Source organism: Lynx rufus, unplaced genomic scaffold (genome assembly GCF_022079265.1).
Source record: "Lynx rufus isolate CCGP_SWC_20201006 ecotype Redwood Valley unplaced genomic scaffold, mLynRuf1.p SCAF_13, whole genome shotgun sequence".
NCBI classification, from domain to species: domain Eukaryota; kingdom Metazoa; phylum Chordata; class Mammalia; order Carnivora; family Felidae; genus Lynx; species Lynx rufus.
The window spans coordinates 20,058,017-20,078,448 of NW_025814827.1; the positions used below are offsets into that span (position 1 = coordinate 20,058,017).

General features: G+C 38.0%; 1 protein-coding gene across 2 annotated transcripts in view; it reads left to right on the plus strand.

The window, feature by feature from the left end:
• The window catches only part of NEDD4 (NEDD4 E3 ubiquitin protein ligase), a 135,753-nt gene that overhangs the window by 98,415 nt on the left and 16,906 nt on the right, over positions 1–20,432 (plus strand). For both annotated transcript variants that reach the window (XM_047075071.1, XM_047075072.1), the window contains 10 exons: positions 4,455–4,621; positions 6,481–6,598; positions 6,690–6,857; positions 10,548–10,613; positions 14,269–14,388; positions 16,071–16,271; positions 18,812–18,892; positions 19,114–19,168; positions 19,262–19,320; positions 20,365–20,430. In XM_047075071.1, the coding sequence (XP_046931027.1) occupies positions 4,455–4,621; positions 6,481–6,598; positions 6,690–6,857; positions 10,548–10,613; positions 14,269–14,388; positions 16,071–16,271; positions 18,812–18,892; positions 19,114–19,168; positions 19,262–19,320; positions 20,365–20,430 (1,101 nt within the window). The remainder of the gene's footprint in view (positions 1–4,454; positions 4,622–6,480; positions 6,599–6,689; positions 6,858–10,547; positions 10,614–14,268; positions 14,389–16,070; positions 16,272–18,811; positions 18,893–19,113; positions 19,169–19,261; positions 19,321–20,364; positions 20,431–20,432) is intronic.

A 20,432-nucleotide genomic window follows, 5' to 3' on the forward strand; every position in this document is an offset into this window, starting at 1 on the left:
ATCAAGAGTCAGACACTTAACCGACTGAGCCACCCAAGTACCCTTAATTTGGAGAGTTTTCTTGCATGTGCCTTCCTCAACAGTCATGCCTCTTTGGCTGAGGGTCTGGTTAGGTCTCCAGAAGAACCATGAAGGTAAAGGACCTCCCAAGCACTGGACTCTACCTCAGATACCCACATACCTTGGGTCAGAAAGCTTGAGAACAAGCCATGCTTTTGCAAGAGAGCTTTCTGGGAATTTTTTATATGCACTAATAAGATTTTACTTTGTGGGGGAAAGCTGTAATAATAGAAGGAAAAAAATTATTTAAATCACAGAATATAGTTAACCCTTAGTCGGGCAATCAAAAAACTTGGTATCCTCTCTTAAGCCTATATTTGTTTATTTGATTACCTTTTCTTTTTTAGTTTTTCTCTAGCTTATTATATAAAAATCACTTTTTTAAAATTCTAGGTATTTATTGGGTCGAAGTTTCTCTACCTGACGTTTTGGTGCGCAGGGTATCTGCATAATGAATACTGTTTGAAATGAAGGATGCCTGCTATAAAGAAAGAAAATTCTTAATTTAGTAACTTAAAAAAACTTAACAACATTTCATTATTTAGTAACCTGCTCCAAGTTTTGCCCACACACACGTATCATAGGTACCTTATTCACAGTTTAGTGTCTGTGGGTAGAGTTCCTTCACTTCATTTTGTGGCCTCAGGTCTCAATGTTTGAGTTCCCTCAGAATGCACCTTATAATTTCAGTAGATGTAAGCATGTAGGAGTTTATTTATGAAAGGCCTTAGGAATTCAAACACATGAGTCTATGCTTATTTATCTTCTGTGTAGCTAATGACCAGAGAAGTCTTGTCTTTGACATCTAGCTTGTGAATATATAAATTCTACCATTTAAAGAAAAACAATGGCATTTTCAAAAGAGTGGCTCACTCAGGCAATTTGTATTTCTTAGTATGTCAAAGTCTGGCTGTAATAGATTATTGTTTAACATTCGATTTTTGTACCCTTTGCAACTTTAGACTTAGTTGTATGTATTTTACAAGATTAACATATAATGTGTGTTGTAGCTCTAAATGCTTTCTTTCTGACCTTCTTTGACTCCATTAAATTGTTGGCAATCACATACTAGCTTATCAGTAATTAAATAACATTGATACTTAGAAAATATTTCATGAAGAGTATTAGCTGATATATGTTTAATAGGGAGGCATTCTATACAAAAAAAATGAAAACTCAGTCTTTCTAAGCAGTATTCAAATGTACAACTGCACTTTTTCAAACTTGAAACAAGTTTTTAAAAACTGGGCCTTCAATTAAATTAGCTTTTCCTGGGGCGCCTGGGTGGCTCAGTCGGTTAAGCGGCCGACTTTGGCTCAGGTCATGATCGCGTGGTCTGTGAGTTTGAGCCCTGTGTCAGGCTCTGTGCTGACAGCTCAGAGCCTGGAGCCTGTTTCAGATTCTGTGTCTCCCTGTCTCTGACCCTCCCCCATTCATGCTCTGTCTCTCTCTGTCTCAAAAATAAATAAAACGTTAAAAAAAAATTTAGCTTTTCCCCTTCTCGTTTACTTAGATAGCATAAATTCACTAAGTAGACCTTTAAAAGAGACATCTTTAAGAAGATTTTAAAGAAATAATCTTGGGGTGCCTGGGTGGCTTGGTTGGTTAAGCAACTGACTCTTGGTTTCCACTTAGGTCATGATCATGTAGTCTGTGGGATCAAGCCCTGTATTGGGCTCCTGCGCTGACAGCATGGAGTATGCTTAGGATTCTCTCTCTCCCTTTCTCTGCCCCTCCCCTGCTCGTTCTCTTTCTCCCTCTCTCTCTCTCTCAAAATAAGTAAACATTAAAAAAAAATAACCCTCTGGTACCATTTTTTGAGCTCTAAACATGTTTACAATCCTTTACAGCAGAAGTGAGGACCCTTTTATTAATAAATTTCATTGATCTACAGAAAAATAATCAATGACCATATTTTTAAAAACAAACTTTTTTCAAGAGAGCAAAATATAAAAATTCAACTCACATACTTTTAAAATCAAGACCAGAGAACTAAAATTTGATTTAATATATACAAGACTAATTTTTAGGAATGTAAATCCTATATTATGATCATTTAAAGGAATGGAAAGGAGAGAGAAAAGGAAGGTAAACATAGATGGAAAGAAAAAGAGGATAAAGAGAAAGAAGAGAATGGAGCAATAAAAATAAAGAAACAAAATTAAAGAAGAGGAAAAAAGGAAAACAATAGAAGAGGTAAAAAGGAAAAAATAAGAGAAGAGTAAGAAAGAAAAGGAGTGAATTTTACTTCCCATCCAGATCTCTTTTTTTCCAGACAAATTCTTTGTCTTCCTCTCTCCGTACCCACCATCCCACCCTTGTTCACTTTCTGTCCTGCTTCAGTCTAGAACCCTCCCACCAGACCAGCCAGAGACATCAGCCTTGCTGGAGAAACCCCTGTCCTTTTCTCCCTGATGCCAGAAAAGATTCCTTTCCTTCCCAGCTCTTCTCCCTGATCCTTTCTTGTCAGATTTTGCCTTCCGACATAAAAGAATTCTCTTCCACCTTCTAAGCCATCCGCTGGCCAGCAAATAGCAGTCCTTCAGGGCTAGATCCCCACCCAGTGCTTCGAAAGAAAGACAGTATATGTTAAGGAAATTACTTTTTTGCCTGTTACTCTGGTACCAAATATGTTTCTCAGTTTCCCATTTTTCTTTCCATTTTGATTTGGTAGTTTTTGTCATGTACAAATTGGGGGGTTTTGTAATCAAATCTGTCAACCTTCTTTTTCATACTTAAAAGCTTCCCCACTCTTAGATTATATTTTTTAAATCCCCCAGCTTTGTTGTAATACATGTTGTTTTTGCTTTCTAACATTTCAACATTGCTCAGTCTGTAACATGCTGGTAGAAGGTAGCAACCCAGATAATTTTTTTCTTTTTTCACAAGTTTGAAATGTCTTTATCATATCCTAAATTCCTATAAATTTGAGTCTCTTTCTGGGCTTTCTAATCCATTCTATTGAGCTGTCTGTCCATGTGTGTACCAATTATTGTGGTTTGTAATATATTTTATTCAGTAGGGTTAATATTCACTCCTTTTTTTAAAAGCTGTATAGAGTTTGTAAGGTTTTGTTTTGTTTTTTTAGTTTATTTATTTATTTTGAGAGAGAGCACATGTATGCACGTGAGTGGGGTAAGGACAGAGAGAGAGATAGAATCCTAAGCAGGCTCTATGCTGACGTGGGGCTCACTTTCACAAACCGTGAGATCACCAAGAGTCAGAAGCGTTAAGCCAACTGAGCCACCCAGGCTCCCCCTTCTTTTTTCTTTAGAACTGTGGTGGTTATTCTTGCTTGTTTGTGTTTCTATTTGAACTTGAGAATTGCCTTGTCCCATTATTTTTAAAAATCTGTAATGTAGTTTTAGCGGAATCTTGGCAACTTTATATATTAACTTGGGGAGAATTGATACCTTAGTGAGACTGAGTCTTCCTACCAAGATCATATTATGTCTTTTCATTCATTCAGTTCTTTCTTTATGTCTCTTTAGGAGAATTTTTAAGTTTTCTTTATTCATTTATTTCTGCCTTCCTAGCGTTATTGGTATTTAGTAGGACCTTTCACTACTGCCTTTTCTGTTAGGAGTTTTCTTATGTAAAAACATGCCATTTAACTCTTACTACCTTTCAAGTAATTCCTTACCCTAACCACCCTAGCTTAGGCTTCATGTGTATTTGCCCCTCACTATATCAGAGGAAATTTCCAGTGTCTTCTTGTCTTTTAAACGAAACAGAGAAAACAAACAGAACTTTTATTTCTTTGGCTATTTTATGACCTGACCAAAATGCCTTTCCATGGTCCATAGGAGAAAGAGAAAAATCAGACCAGAGAATCATAATGGCTTTTCAGTTGCTAGAAAGTTGACTGTAGCAATTATTTCTGCATCACTTGCCTTTCCCTGCTATGCTTATACATATTTGAGCTTCGTTTAATGATTTTTTTTTCAGGTCTCCAGTAGTTGCTGATTCCCCTTATAAACAAGGTGCTTTCTCTGGAGGAAAGACAAAATTTGTGTCCTTCATTCATTTGCTTATAATTTAGAGAATAGCCTAAGATTACACTAGTTTAAATTATGTTTCTCAGTGCTTTCCATCATTATCTGTTTATTTAGAAGTTCTGTTCTTCTCACCTCTTAGGTATGTTTTAAAACTTTTTTGGAAAATGTTAAAAGTTTCAAGCGGAACTTAAATATTATTATTTTGCTGGAAAAAAAAGTCTTCATTATCATAAAATATTCATATTATGGTCTTAAAGGTAGACACTGTGCAAATTTTGTCCTTGCATAATTTCTGGAACTGGATATGCTAAATCTCTTTTTTAAATTTCCTCCAGCATAATTTATAAGGTGAAAAAGATCAAGAACAAACTTAATTGTTACCACTCTGGTTTTCAGCCTGGCTGGGTTGTTTTGGACCAACCGGATGCTGCTTGCCATTTGCAGCAACAACAAGAACCTTCTCCTCTACCTCCAGGATGGGAAGAGAGGCAGGACATTCTTGGAAGGACCTACTATGTAAACCATGAATCTAGAAGAACACAGTGGAAAAGACCAACCCCTCAGTATGTGCTGGTGACTTTCACATTTGTAATCTGAATACATTTTGACCACAGATTTTTATTTTGCAGTCATATCTCAAATGGATTAATAATAGTGTAGGGATCCATAAACTATAAAAATATGAGGATTTTTGTGGTTCAGGACTTTTAAAATGCCATCCTGTTTTTTTATTAAATGATTTTGTAATGTTCAAAATTATTTGAGTCACAAATGCCACTCTTCTAATTGCTTCTTTATTTTAAATTACTTTGTAGCCACAAAGGATACATTTTTCTCTTTAGACTGGTTTAGAAAAATCTTGGAAATTTTTGTAGCTTGTTACTAAAGTATAATAAACTGTTAATTTCTACAGTACACTATTTTTAAATATAAATTATTTATAAAATATAGAGGACTGAATAACAAGGGTCTTTTGTTAAACACTCATTTGCCAGTCTGGTCAGTGTATACATAATTTCCAGTGCACACAGATCAAGGATAGAATGACCTTTGAGGTATTCTATTTGATGTCTCCCCAGTGATATTTTTCTTTTATTACCATCAGACCATATGTTATACATATACATTTACAAGTGGCCCATTACTCACATTTATTATCAAATACCCTTCCACATCTCCTCCCTTACAGTCTTATGAGGCTTTCTTTAGTCTTCTACTTTTTGACAGAGACTTAAAATTTTTATTTGTCCATTAACCTTCTAATTTTCGGCTTTGGTATTTTGGGTCTGATACAGTCCAAGCACTTTCATAGATAGTTTCTGTTCTCAGATCCTTCTAAAGCAAATCAGTGGTCATAGTTCTTCATGGTACAGAAGCATCTCTCTCTGTAGAGATCTATACAGATTGCAAATATGAAGGCACTATAGAATTCTACAAAATTGTCCTACTGCATACCTCAGCAGGCCTGACTTGAGCAGGATACATTTCTTTCGCTACCATTGATGTCATTTTCAGTTAGCCTAAATCACATATTTAGGGGAAAAAAATCTGAAGCATTCCCTTAAGGTCATCTGTCAAAATTGAATTTTCTTCAGCAATAGTACAATAAGAACTGATCTTTTGACTATCCTGGGATTATATGGCACTAAATAAATTAATAATAATTTTGTTATTAAATATTTGTATAAAATTCTTGATCTGATGGTCTGGTTGTACTAAATTCAAATAGCTAGAATAATAAAACTAATTAATGGGGTAATGGTGTTCAGTCTGATTTATATAACTTTCCTACACTCAGACATGCCTTTTCTATGATAATTTTTCAGACCATGCCTATTTCTGTAAATGATCAAAACCAGATACTATTTAATCTGTAATCTATTAAGTTTTTAATTATAGTGTTTCTTACATGATCTTTTATTTTGCCCTCTGCATTCTTGTATGGGTAACTCAACTCTTGGCTTAAAATTGATTCTGGAAAATATTACCAACTGATTCATGAAGATGTATAAGTAACTCTTAAAGCCTCTTTTTTATAATCTCTCTAGAGCTATTTTAGATTTTACTCATATAAATAACATGACAAAATAATAATGTAATGAAATTATTTATGAAGCTCTCAGATATATTTATTCAACAAATATTTTTGAATGCCCTTCCATGTCAAACAGTATTGTATAGACATGGTGATAAAGTAAAATATCAAAGTCAGACATGTTACACATTTGCACAAAGCCTTAATTCCATAAGGTACTCTGAAGATACCAATGTGCCCATGACCTAGTCTGTGCATGTTGAAATAGCCTTGGACCCAAATAGTGAATTCTGATATAAGGTATTTTTTTTAAATGGTCACAGCATCTGTGACTATCATCTTAACTGTCTTCAGACATGGATAATAGCTTGTATATCTCTAATACAGGGACAGCCTAACGGATGCTGAGAATGGTAATATTCAACTGCAAGCACAACGTGCATTTACCACAAGGCGGCAAATATCTGAGGAGACAGAAAGTGTTGATAATCGAGAGTCTTCCGAGGTAGAAATGATTTTCTTGTTCTTATCGATAGACACATGTTAAAGCAATAGATCAAAGTATGTGTGGATTAAGATGATTCTGTTTATTTTAGAACTGGGAAATTATAAGAGAAGATGAAGCTACCATGGATAGCAATCGGGCCTTCCCATCACCTCCGGCATCAAATAACTTGGATGTTCAAACTCATCTTGCAGAAGAATTGAATGCCAGACTCACTATGTGTAGAAATTCAGCCACCGGACAGCCAGTATCCAGCTCAGTAAGATGCTCTTAGATTTTGTTGTAGCTTCAGGATTTTATAAAATATGTGTTATTTAGTTCAGTATCGAACATTTACGTGAAATTTTGTGTTTTATCCCTGGTTTTATTGAGACGTAATTGACAGACGACATTTTATTGGTTTAAGGTATGCAACATAATGATTTGATATACGTATATATTATAGCTAAATTATTACCACACTAAATCTAGGTAGCATCCATCACCTCACATAGCTACAAAATGTTTTTCTTGTGATAAGAAAAAAATGTTGTCTTAAATGGCATGTAATAATGTGTTAGGGACTTTCGGACTTTATAGTATGGTCATGTTTCAAATATCTCCACTAATAGTATGGAGCAGAGTCATGGATAATCCAAACAGTCATTGGAGTCTAAATGTCCATTACATAAACTAGTCCCTTCCAGCCAGAGACTCCCAGGAACACACTTGTAATTAACAGTTTGGGTTTATTACTCATTTCAGCAAGGAGAACACACACCATGAGTGTCCCCGTAAGAGAACATTAGAAAAGACTTGAAGGATTTGGGTTCATGTTAGGTGATTTTGAGGAGGGCTTAAGGAAGCAAGACTTTGCTCTGCGTTGAATGCTGTCAGGAAGCAAGAGTGATTCTGTGATTGGGTATCTCACATCTTATGTATAGTGAGGCTAAAGCTATAATTAGTAAAAAGCAGCGGTCTCTCATATTTGTCAGAGAGAGAGAGATATTTGGTATTTTGTGGCTTGGACAGTGTTCACATTTTGTCTGTGTCCAGGCATGATTACAAAGTGGTCTTGATTTTGTTTTGACCCTACTGATGAGTGTTAGGCCAAGTCCTGCATGTCAGGGACTACTTTTCTTCTTCTCAATTATACCACATCTATCACTGGCACACATGTTTGACTAAGAGCCAAGGTACTTTGACTAAACAGGGGGATAGATGGCATTCTCCCTCCAGCAACCACTATCAAAATTGCTGAAATGGAGTTCAGACACACGTGTTCCAACAGGTACCGCCATGATGAGATCTATGTGTCCAGTTCTCTCAGGTGCATCATCAAAGGAGACCTTTCAGTGGAAGAAAGAGATTATTCTCTGAGGATCTATGGGCATTTCCAGTTGGCAGTCCCCCACTCTTCATTCAATCAGTAAATATTTACTGAGGGCTACTACTATATGCAAGGCACTGTATGCTGGTTAAAATATTGGCACACAGCTAGGCCTGTTGGTTTAAGTATTACCTGTGGCTGCTTTCACATTACACTGACAGAACTGAGGAGTTGTAACAGAGACTGTATGGTCCACAAAAAAAGGTTAACTATCTGGACCATACCAGAAAAAGTTTGCTGACTTCTATGTTTGCACCTTCTTCAAGAAGCTTCAGGGTAGATAGTTTTGTATAAATACCTATGTGAATATCCAAGAGCAGATCTACCTTTCTGCTCCCTTTCCCTCCTCTCTTCCACCTGACTATTCTCTCTTCCTCTCATTTCATTTTATTTTTTCATCAGGGGAGTGGGAACAGTCAAGACATAAAGGATATTGATTTGCTGGTGATAGATCACAGAAGCTCCTATTCCCTTTCCTCCTGTTATTTTGTTTGTTTACAAAAGTAACACATGGCATTCATGCAATGAAATACTATGCAGCCATGAAAAGAATGAAGTGGCTCTGAATGTACATGTTGTATAGAACAATCCCTAAGATGTATTGGTCAGTGAAAAACAGGAAGGTACAGAGCAGTGTGTTTGATACTCTACCATTTCTGTAAATTTTCTACTTGACAAAATAAATAGGTGTATCATATTTCTTGAAGATTAAACAGGAAACTGCTAACATTGCTCATCTCTGAAGAGAGGAACAGAATGAGCAGGACACATGTTTTGTGTACCTTTTTAATTTCATGCCATGTGCATATTAATTTAAAAAATAATTTATTATTTTAAATAATTTACTACCTGGGTGGCTCAGTAAAATGTCCAACTTTGGCTCAGGTCATGATCTCCTGATTCATGGGTTCAAGCCCCGCATCAGACTCTATGCTGACAGTTCAGAGCCTGGAGCCTGCCTCAGATTCTGTGTCTCCCTCTCTCTCTGCCCCTCCCCCCAAAAAATAAATAAACATTTAAAAATTAAAAAATAATCATAATTTATTATTTTAAAGTATTCTGTGGCCACAGTAAAAAATTCAAACAGTATTGAAGTATATAAAATTAAAATTCAACCTTCCATCTCACCTCTAGCATATGCTCCCTCAATCACTATTAATGGTTTGGCATATAGTGTGCTAAACATTTTCTATATATTTATAAACATATATGCACACACATATATTTGTATATCATTTTTTTAACCTGAGATTATCTTTTTCACTTGTTATATTATAGACATTGGACCATTTCAGTACATGTAGATGTACTCCTCTTAAAACTAACAAAGATGTGGGGCACCTGGGTGGCTCAATCGGTTAAGCAGCTGACTCTTGAATTTCAGCTCAGGTCATGATCTCATGGTTTGTGAGTTCAAGCCCTGCATCCAGATCTGCACTCACAGTATGGAGCCTGCTTGGGATTCTGTCTCCTCCTCTCTCTCTGCTCCTCCCCTGCTCTCTCTCTCTCTCAAAAAAAGTTTATATATGTTTAAAAATTTAAAACTAATAGAATTATCAAACATCATTCCATTGTGCAAGTAACCTTTAATATACTTCACCAGTCTCCTATTGATAGACTTTAGGTTATTTACAATTCTGTGTTATTGTGAACACTACTACAGTGGATATTTTGACTTAATTTATATGTCTATTATAATTTTTTTTATTATTTAATAATATCAAACAATTCAGATAGTGACAACAGCATGCATATAAGAGCACAGGGAAAGAAAGAGTAAGGGATTTCTGGGAAGCAGGTAATCTAGAATGTCCAGAAGGTGGGTGTTGAGGTGGGAAGTGCTGACACTCTCAGGAACAGCTAGGTCAGGAAGCTGTGTTCTGTGCTATGGATTTCACCCTAATGACCGTGAGAAGTCACTGAAGGGCTCTGAGCTAGAGAAGGATGTGACCCGATCTGCCCTGTAGAAGGCTCTCTGGCTACAGCACACAGTATGGAGGGCACATTTAGGGAAATAAGACTGGAAGCAGGGAAGTCTGTTAGGATGTTGCTGCAGTAATAGTCAAGGCGACAAATGATGAAAACTTGAAATTAAAAAAAAAATACTTAAGCTAAAAGTGCAAGGAAAATATATTTGGGAGCTAGTAAAGAAACAGAACGAATTAAGATCTGGTGACTGACCTGGCTGTAAGGGACCAGAGGGGAGTCAGCTGACTGACTGACATCTGCCATGAGCTGGACTCAAGTGCTGCCCCCGAAACAAGGAATACCCACCAAGGAACAGGTTTCAGTGGGTGTGGACAGGGGAAAACCGAATCCAGTTTGGGGCACAGTGAGGGGTATCTGTTAGACATTCAAGAGAATGTGTCCAGGAAGCAGTTTAGGACCGAGGGCAGAAGAGGGAGCCGGAAGGTGGAAGGTATTGGCACATGGGTGGTATAGAGTGCTGAGTGCTTTCACACAGAGTCTCTACGGTCACTCTTCCTTCTGCCCCCTCATGCCCACCCCCATACTTTACCTGCCCTTCAGAGACAAATCACAAACCTAAAGCTATTGTCACTCCTTCTTCTTTTTTATAAGAATCATTCCAGCAGAAGAGGCAGCTTACAAGCCTATACTTTTGAGGAGCAGCCTACACTTCCTGTGGTGAGTTTTATCCTCTCCCCTCATTGTCAATAAAAATAAGAAACTCAAGAACTTTTTTTTTTTTGGACATTGAATATGAACATTTGACTGCCTAGTAATGAACCAATCCAGCACAGAATCTAGGTTCTTGGAGATAAGGTTCAGGGGAGGGGAACTGGGGGAGGTAGACCTTTTAGAGACAAAACGGGAGAACTCTGTCTCCCACAGTAAGAAAGCAAAGTGTCTGTACTGGTGACCGTGGGTGATATCCGGGCTGTGGCGCTGTGCTGGCTGGAGGTGGTCTGCAGGCAGCATTCAATTCGAGATTGTGGTGTCCAGCTGCCGCTACTCTGTGCACTGGCCCCTGCCACCCAGCAGCGGTGTCTTCCCCATACATGAAACATCACATTGGGGCTCAGTCACGTGGACAGGTCTGCACTGGTATCGGCAAGCTCCGTGGCCAGGTTGGGTGGAGTTCATCAGCCCTTTGCTCTCCTTTCCCTTCACACTCGTGTCCACATCTACTGAGGCCCCTGCCTCCTTCTCAGTAGGGTTCCCAGCCTTGGCCTTGACCGGGCTCAGACCTTAACAGCCTCATGCCTTGAATATTGACTTCCCTTTGGCCTCCCCACCCCATCCCTTTCCTGACTCAACTCTCAATACTTTTGAGTTTATCTCCCTTTTACACAGACCCTGCTTGTGTTTGAAACCAAATGAAAATGCCCAGGCTCCCAGCCCCCTTAGCCTACCCACCTCCTCATCCACCAACAGGAACCTCCTGCTGCCTTCACCCCATCCCTGCTTTTTCTTCAAAACAGGCGGCCCCCTTTCCTGATCCTCTTCCTCCTCTGTGTCTTATGCATTCCATTTCCCCACTTAGAATGTCTCCTCACCTTTTTTCACCATTTATAATTTTGAATGGCAGTCTACACATTAATTTTGAAAAGTGAGGATTGTTTTTGCTTTTATGGAAATTCCAGCATAGGGTTGCAGAGGCTCAAATTTCCTTGAGCCAAGAGTGGTTCATACATCTAAAAAGGTGGCCCTGCACGAATAGAGAGACACAATCCTGTGCTGAGGAAGGGTGGGGGGGGAGGGGCCGCACACCTGTGCAATTGGCCCAGTCAGTGGCCACTCTCTCTACAAGAGAGTGGATGCCACAGAAAGACTGACCTCACCAGCCTCACTCTCACTATTGCCATTTGCCTGGCTTCCTCCATTAGACTGGAGCCTGCTTAAGCGGAGATCCATGGCATTTCTCTCTCTGTGCTTTGTAATGTCCTCATACAAGGGAAATGTTGCATTTCTAATTGACTGACAGGCATTCATCCTAGAAACAATTTTAGTGCATCAAATGAGCGACAGAATCTAGAGGTGATTTATATTCTTCTGTACTTACATGTAGTTCTGTTTTTATTTGTACTAGAAAAGCAATTTCCATACCTTTTTCTTCTCAATATATCGATTAGGTGTCTTAACAGTTTTCTTGAGGTATAATCTGCATACCATAAAATCCCCTCACTTTTTTTTTTAATATGTGAAATTTATTGTCAAATTGGTTTCCATACAGCACCCAGTGCTCATCCCAAAAGGTGCCCTCCTCAATACCCATCACCCACCCTCCCCTCCCTCCCACCCCCCATCAACCCTCAGTTTGTTCTCAGTTTTTAAGAGTCTCTTATACTTTGGCTCTCTCCCACTCTAACCTCTTTTTTTTTTTTTTCCTTCCCCTCCCCCATGGGTTTCTGTTAAGTTTCTCAGGATCCACATAAGAGTGAAACCATATGGTATCTGTCTTTCTCTGTATGGCTCATTTCACTTAGCATCACACTCTCCAGTTCCATCCACGTTGCTACAAAAGGCCATATTTCATTCTTTCTCATTGCCACGCAGTATTCCATTGTGTATATAAACCACAATTTCTTTATCCATTCCTCAGTTGATGGACATTTAGGCTCTTTCCATAATTTGGCTATTGTTGAGAGTGCTGCTATAAACATTGGGGTACAAGTGCCCCTATGCATCAGCACTCCTGTATCCCTTGGGTAAATTCCTAGCAGTGCTATTGCTGGGTCATAGGGTAGGTCTATTTTTAATTTTCTGAGGAACCTCCACTGCTTTCCAGAGCGGCTGCACCAATTTGCATTCCCACCAACAGTGCAAGAGGGTTCCCGTTTCTCCACATCCTCTCCAGCATCTATAGTCTCCTGATTTGTTCATTTTGGCCACTCTGACTAGCGTGAGGTGATATCTGAGTGTGGCTTTGATCTGTATTTCCCTGATAAGGAGCGACGTTGAACATCTTTTCATGTGCCTGTTGGCCATCCGGATGTCTTCTTTAGAGAAGTGTCTATTCATGTTTTCTGCCCATTTCTTCACTGGGTTATTTGTTTTTCGGGTGTGGAGTTTGGTGAGCTCTTTATAGATTTTGGATACTAGCCCTTTGTCCGATATGTCATTTGCAAATATCTTTTCCCGTTCCGTTGGTTGCCTTTTAGTTCTGTTGGTTGTTTCCTTTGCTGTGCAGAAGCTTTTTATCTTCATAAGGTCCCAGTAATTCACTTTTGCTTTTAATTCCCTTGCCTTTGAAATCCCCTCACTTTTAAGTGTGCAAATGAAGGAATTTTAGTAAAGTTCTACAGTTGTATGAACATCACCACTATCAAGTTTAAGAACCCTTCATCACCCCAAAAAGTTCCCTCAGTCCCAGCACCCGCTCCCAGCCCAGGTAACCACTCATCTGCTTTCTGTAGCTACACTTTTGCCTTTTCTAGAAATTTCGTATAAGTGGAATCATACAGTATTGTAGTTTGATGTCTGGCCTCTTCACTTAATATGATGTTCCTGAGATTTAAACATGGAGATTTAAACACATTCTATTGTGTACATGTATCTAATACATTTCATTTACCTACCCACCACTATTGGACCTTTGTAAAACTGGGCAACTTTAAATTCCATTATTTTGTAGACTTAACAGCTCATCATAACTGTGAGCAATGTATATCTAGCTCCCGTGTGTCTGGGGAGAGTGTATCTGGTGAATAGACCAATGATGGTAGTTTTTATGTATAAAACACATTGGGAAACCAGGCCAAACCTTGACGAATCCAAGAAGGAAGACCAAATTTGGACTATTTTAAGTAAATCTGGAAATAATCAGATCTCTTTGTTCATTAGTAATAAACTCGTAAGTAGCCACTCCCCAGCCGTTACAGAAAGAAGGCCAGGGTAATTTTGACTCAGCACACATGGGTGATAAATTCTATAGTTAGACTACCTAGTTCAGATCTCAGCTCCATATTAACAATGTATCTGTTAGGAAATTACCCCAATTTTCTAAGCTTCAATTTCCTTGTAAATAAAAATGGGCTACTAATAGCAATTATCTCATTGAGATTTGTGTGGAGGTTAAATGACAGGATCTGTGTTAAAGCATTTAGTGTGTGGTTATCACTACTGTCATGGTTTATTAATGTTGGTATCACTCTCATCATCGTGGTCTGTTCTTTTTTTTTTTTAAGTAAAATGTTGTATACTTCATTTCATACACCTTAAAATATAATTTAAAACTCACTTCATTTTAAAGAGAGATAGCAGTGAGAAAAGGATGTGGTCCTTTTAAAAGAATTGCTTTTTAATTAATATTCAGTTTTCCTATTCTTCTTCACTTTAGCTTTTGCCTACTTCATCTGGATTACCACCAGGTTGGGAAGAAAAACAAGATGAAAGAGGAAGATCATATTATGTAGATCACAATTCCAGAACTACTACCTGGACAAAGCCCACTGCACAGGTACCCTGCAATCTATCTGTTAACTTGCCTTCTTACAGAATTTAAGCCATCACATTCCTATGGAAGCTGTTACATCACTTTGTAGTATATACTGGATGCTGCTAGCATCTTCTAATTGTTTGCCGTCATTGGCTACCATTTCCTACAGAGCTCCAGTATACGTGGTTACCACTCGTTACCATGTAAAACAAGTCCAACTGGGAATAAAAGGACAGATTGATGATCGAAATTATTTTGGTTGATTGGGTCATTTTGTTATTTGAATGCTGAAAGATCATTATTTTGCTAAAAGATAATCTTAGTGATGATTCAAGAAATTTGTGGGGCGCCTGGGTGGCGCAGTCGGTTAAGCGTCCGACTTCAGCCAGGTCACGATCTCGCGGTCCGTGAGTTCGAGCCCCGCGTCAGGCTCTGGGCTGATGGCTCAGAGCCTGGAGCCTGCTTCCCATTCTGTGTCTCCCTCTCTCTCTGCCCCTCCCCCGTTCATGCTCTGTCTCTCTCTGTCCCAAAAATAAATGAACGTTGAAAAAAAAATTTAAAAAAAAAAAAAAAAAAAGAAATTTGTGACGATGACACTTTGTCCTGGCAACAGTGAATGCCTTTGGTGATATTTCCTTGTAAGTGTTTAGAAAAAAGTTTATTTTATCTTATCACCATTTCTCTTACTGAGAAATTTTTTAACACTGAAAAGTACAGAGAATAATCGGGCAAACACCCATCTTCTTAACACCCAGAATTTACCAGCATTAACAAATTACCATATTTGTTTCTAGACATTTTAATTCTTAAAATAAAATCTTACAGATAAAAAACTAAATTCATTTTAGCCAAACACTTGGTCCCACTACCCAGAGGGAACACCATATTAAGTCTGATGGGTATTCTTCCAGTCTTTATTTATTTATTTATTTATTTATTTATTTATTTTGGCTTAAACAAACAAATTTCTTTCTCGTAGTTCTGGAGGCTGGGAGGCTGGGAGGCTGAGCTGAGAGTGCAGCATGATGGGTCCTGGTGAGGGCCCACCTCTGGGCTGCAGACTTCCATCTTCTTGCCTTGTCCTCACCCAGTTCTTCCAGTCTCTTCCACACACTTACATAGAGAACTAATCAGTGCCAAGTAGTGCTTATGTTCCTGTGTTTCAAATTTTGCCAAGATGTCCTATTACATAACTCTAAATCTTTTTTTGGTGCAACATTATTTTAAAATCCTATCCCGGCTGTTTTACATATCGATCCAGTGTGTTTAACAACTGCCTAATATTTCATCATATGAATATGTTACTTTTCCGTTATCCATTTCTACAGTGGATATTTGCCATTCATTTTGTGTGCCCAGAATTCAAAGCCACTTCTACATATGGGGAATCCCCCACTTTGTGCGTTTTTTGGGCAAGTGGAGACAACCTCCTCTAACTGGCACCGTGGCTTCCCTTGCAGTTGGGTCACATCCCTCTGACCTAGCTTCCTCGGTACAGACTTGGACTGTGACCACCATCTTACCGCTCAAGAATTAGCTGAGAAATTATAAAAGTTATTTTAAAAACAATGTTTGACAAAACATTTTAGGAGAAAAGTGAGTCTGTAGTGTTTAGATCTATGTTTGCAGGTTGTTCCCCTTTAACCGCAGCTATTTGTGTGTTCTCTGGAAAACATGACAACATGACTTAATTAATGTGCTAGGCCGCCGTGGAGACAGGTCAGCTGCAGCCCGGCCAGGGTGCCACACGCCCTCAACCGCAGGTCCTCCCGAGTGATTCAGCACAGCAGGTGACCCAGCCAGCTGAAATGGAGCAAGGATTCCTTCCTAAAGGCTGGGAAGTCCGGCATGCACCAAATGGGAGGCCTTTCTTTATCGACCACAACACGAAAACCACTACCTGGGTAACTTTAATACTCTCCGGTTTGAATTTAGAACAACAGTCTTAACTCTTATGTACAGTTCTCCATAACCTTTAGGGTACATTAATATAACCTACATTTCCTACTGTTCATTTTAAGATATGCTGAATTCTTAACAGTATTATTTCTACTCAAGATATATTTATGCCCATTTTTAATATTTTTAGGGATTGTCATGGAAACACACTTACTTCCTGTTTTGTTTTTAATTCACTAGACACTAAACCTTAGGAAGATATTTAGTAGTAATCCTTTACCTTTATATGTTGCTTTGTAGTTCCAAAGTACTTTTGAACCCATATCTCATTTAATTCCCAGAAAACCTTGTGGAGGCTAGGTAGAATAGTAGTTTTATTTGAAGATAAGCCTTAAAGTTTTATTGCAGTTGGTTCACCACTAATAGGAAACTTACGGAAAATCAGGAACAGATGACTAGATTTTGGTTAATTTACTTAAAAGACCCAAGTACCTTAATGAAACTAAAATATTTTAATAAATTATGTAATAAAATCATATTAAAACAATAATGTATATAAATTAACCCAAACAAATTGAATTTTGTTCTTTTTTCAGCAATTTGAATTGACTTTAATAACCTTTTTGAGCTTACCTTCCTAGCTTTAAAAAAATATTAACAAATTAACACTGACAGGTGCCAAAAAGCATGCTCAGGGCCTCAGAAATAACACGTGGTCTAGTTTAATGCCTCTTTACTTCAGCAGTTATTATTTAGAGAAGAGCCCTATGTAGTGACACAATCCCTAAAGAGTAGGGCAAAGTACTCTGGATGGTTTCTGTGATGGAGGTGAAGCTTTAACACTGATCCTACTCTGAGATCTGAGAACTGAATATTGTAGCCTGGGAATGATAGGTTTTCTTTCTCTTTCTTTCTTTCTTTCTTTCTTTCTTTCTTTCTTTCTTTCTTTTTACTTTTTAATTTTTTTAAATATAATTTATTGTCAAATTGGTTTCCATACAACACCCAGTGCTCATCCCAAAAGATGCCTTCCTCAATGCCCATCACCCACTTTCCCCTCTCCCCCACCCCCCATCAACCCTCAGATTGTTCTCAGTATTTAAGGGTCTCTTATGGTTTGCCTCTTCCCTCTCTGTAACTTTTTTTTACCCCTTCTCCTCCCCCTGGTCTTCTGTTGAGTTTCTCAGGATCCACATATGAGTGAAAACATGTAGTATCTGTCTTTCTCTGCCTGTCTTATTTCACTTAGCGTGATACTCTCCTGTTCCATCCACGTTGCTACAAAAGGCCATATTTCATTCTTTCTCATTGCTAAGTAGTATTCCATTGTATATACAAACCACATCTTCTTTATCCATTCATCAGTTGATGGACATTTAGGCTCTTTCCATAATTTGGCTATTGTTGAAAGTGCTACTATAAACATTGGGGTACAAGTGCCCCTATGCATCAGCGCTCCTGTATCCCTTGGGTAAATTCCTAGCAGTACTATTGCTGGGTCATAGGGTAGATCTATTTTTAATTTTTTTGAGGAACCTCCACACTGATTTCCAGATTGGCTGCATCAGTTTGCATTCCCACCAACAGTGCAAGAGGATTGCCTTTTCTCCACATCCTCGCCAACATCTGTTTTTCCTGAGCTGTTAATTTTAGCCACTCTGACTGGCATGAGGTGATATCTCAGTGTGGTTTTGATGTGTATTTCCCTGATAAGGAGCAATGTTGAGCATCTTTTCACGTGCCTGTTGGCCATCTGGATGTCTTCTTTAGAAAAGTGTCTATTCATGTCTTCTGCCCATTTCTTCACTGGATTATTTGTTTTTTGGGTGTGGAGTTTGGTGAGTTCTTTATAGATTTTGGATACTAGCCCTTTGTCTGATATGTCATTTGCAAATATCTTTTCCTATTCCGTTGGTTGCCTTTTGTTTTGTTGATTGTTTCCTTTGCAGTGCAGAAGCTTTTTATCTTGATGAGGTCCCAAAAGCTCATTTTTGCTTTTAATTCCCTTGCCTTTGGAGATGTGTCAAGTAAAAAATTGCTGTGGCTGAGGTCAGAGAGGTTTTTTCCTGCTTTCTCCTCTAGGGTTTTTGTGGTTTCCTGTCTCACATTCAGGTCCTTCATCCATTTTGAGTTTATTTTTGTGAATGGTATAAGAAAGTGGTCTAGTTTCAATCTTCTGCATGTTGCTGTCCAGTTCTCCCAGCACCATTTGTTAAAGAGACTGTCTTTTTTCCATTGGATATTCTTTCCTGCTTTGTCAAAGATCAGTTGGCCTTACGTTTGTGGGTCCAATTCTGGAGTCTCTATTCTATTGCATTGGTCTATGTGTCTGTTTTTGTGCCAATACCATGCTGTCTTGATTACAGCTTTGTAATGATAGGCTAAACTATCATTTCAGAGATGCAGCAAATGAAATAAAAGTAGACTTTTAAAAGAGAATATCTTAAATATCAATTGGCATTAGAAAACATATTAACAGATTGACTTCCTTGATTTTAAAATTTGTGTGTGTGTGTTGTTTTCTTTATTTACTCTACAAAAAAAGGAAGATCCAAGACTGAAAATTCCAGCTCATCTGAGAGGAAAGACATCACTTGATTCTTCCAATGATCTGGGGCCTTTACCTGTAAGTTTGTAGAACTGCTAGCCGTCTAACTTGGCTGTCTCCAGCGTTTCGTAGTTTGGAATACAGTAGTTCTTTCACAACTATAAGTAATGTTATTTTAAAGTGTTGATGCCTTCTATGAAGAATGGAATATGGAAATTAACTGTGTAACCAATGCTGTTTTTTTGCCCATACATCTAAAACCCTTTTCTAAAATAATTGAAATACATTCTTCATTATAGCCAGGATGGGAAGAAAGAACTCATACAGATGGAAGAATCTTCTATATAAATCACAGTATGTGCAATATGATTTTTTATTACATTATTTTTTGTAGTATTTAATGTTGCACAAGATAATAAACAACATGTTTTTTCTCACCTTCTTCAGATATAAAAAGAACACAATGGGAAGATCCCCGGTTGCAGAATGTAGCAATAACTGGACCAGTAAGTCTCTTTGTATGGGTATGCTCTGATAGGATTGTCCTCTCACCTGTCTTTTCAAGGGTGAATGGTCAAGGACATGATCCTATAGACTTTGAGAGGAAAGCACGTCTGCAATTCTGTCCTCTCCCACCACCCCCCACTCCAGGTCTCAATGGTTTGAAAAGAGGTATAAACTCATTGTCCTTACCCTTGCAATACACTTAGGAGACTAGTGAGCCAGGTAGTCAAATGCCAAGGCAGTGGGCCCCTGTCCTCAGGCTGGTACTTGCCACTGCCTGAAAGAGAATGTTGGCAATCCTCAGCAGATCAGAGAGGAGCCAAGAATGTGCCAGGGGAGAAAGTAGACAGCACCCTATCAACTCCAAAGGCATGTCTTGAACTTTTTGGTAGAAATTACTGTAAATACTGGCATGTAAAATACTTACATTCAAGTATAAATATTATTGTGTATGATGTTTATACTGCTCTTCAGTCAGTTTAATGATAAGAGAGTCATTTTCTTCTTTTATATAGCTACTTATTCCATTTTTAGTTTTGAGATCTTCATTATTTCCTAGTTCACAAAAACAAGTGAAATTGAATATCCTGTTCTTTCAGACTACTCTTTAGTCTCCATGTTTAGTCTTTTTAAATAATGGGTAAAAAAGGCAACTCCTCAGAGTTCAAGGAAAAAGTACATTTTTCAAATTGTTCCCTTAATGGAGAAATCACTTTGAAGGTCTCTTTAGAAATGGAAATTTTCATTTCTAATATTTCTCTACTTGGAAGAAATTTCCTGTTTCTGGCTTTTTGCATTTCAAGAATATTGCATGATGAAAATTACAGCCGTGGGAATTGCTGAATACAATTTAATCTTAAACAGAGAAATTAAAATTTTTTAAGTTTTGTATTTGTTTTTCTGCAAATTAAACTTTTTCTTTCCAAATATTCTCTTTTAATGCCTTTAACTTATGTTCATAAAATATCCAGAGGGGAACTTTTAAAATTGTTCCAGAATAAAAACAACCTAAACCTTTTTTATTTTTCCAAAATTTTCAACTCAAGGCAGTGCCCTACTCCAGGGATTACAAAAGAAAGTATGAGTTCTTCCGAAGAAAGTTGAAGAAGCAGGT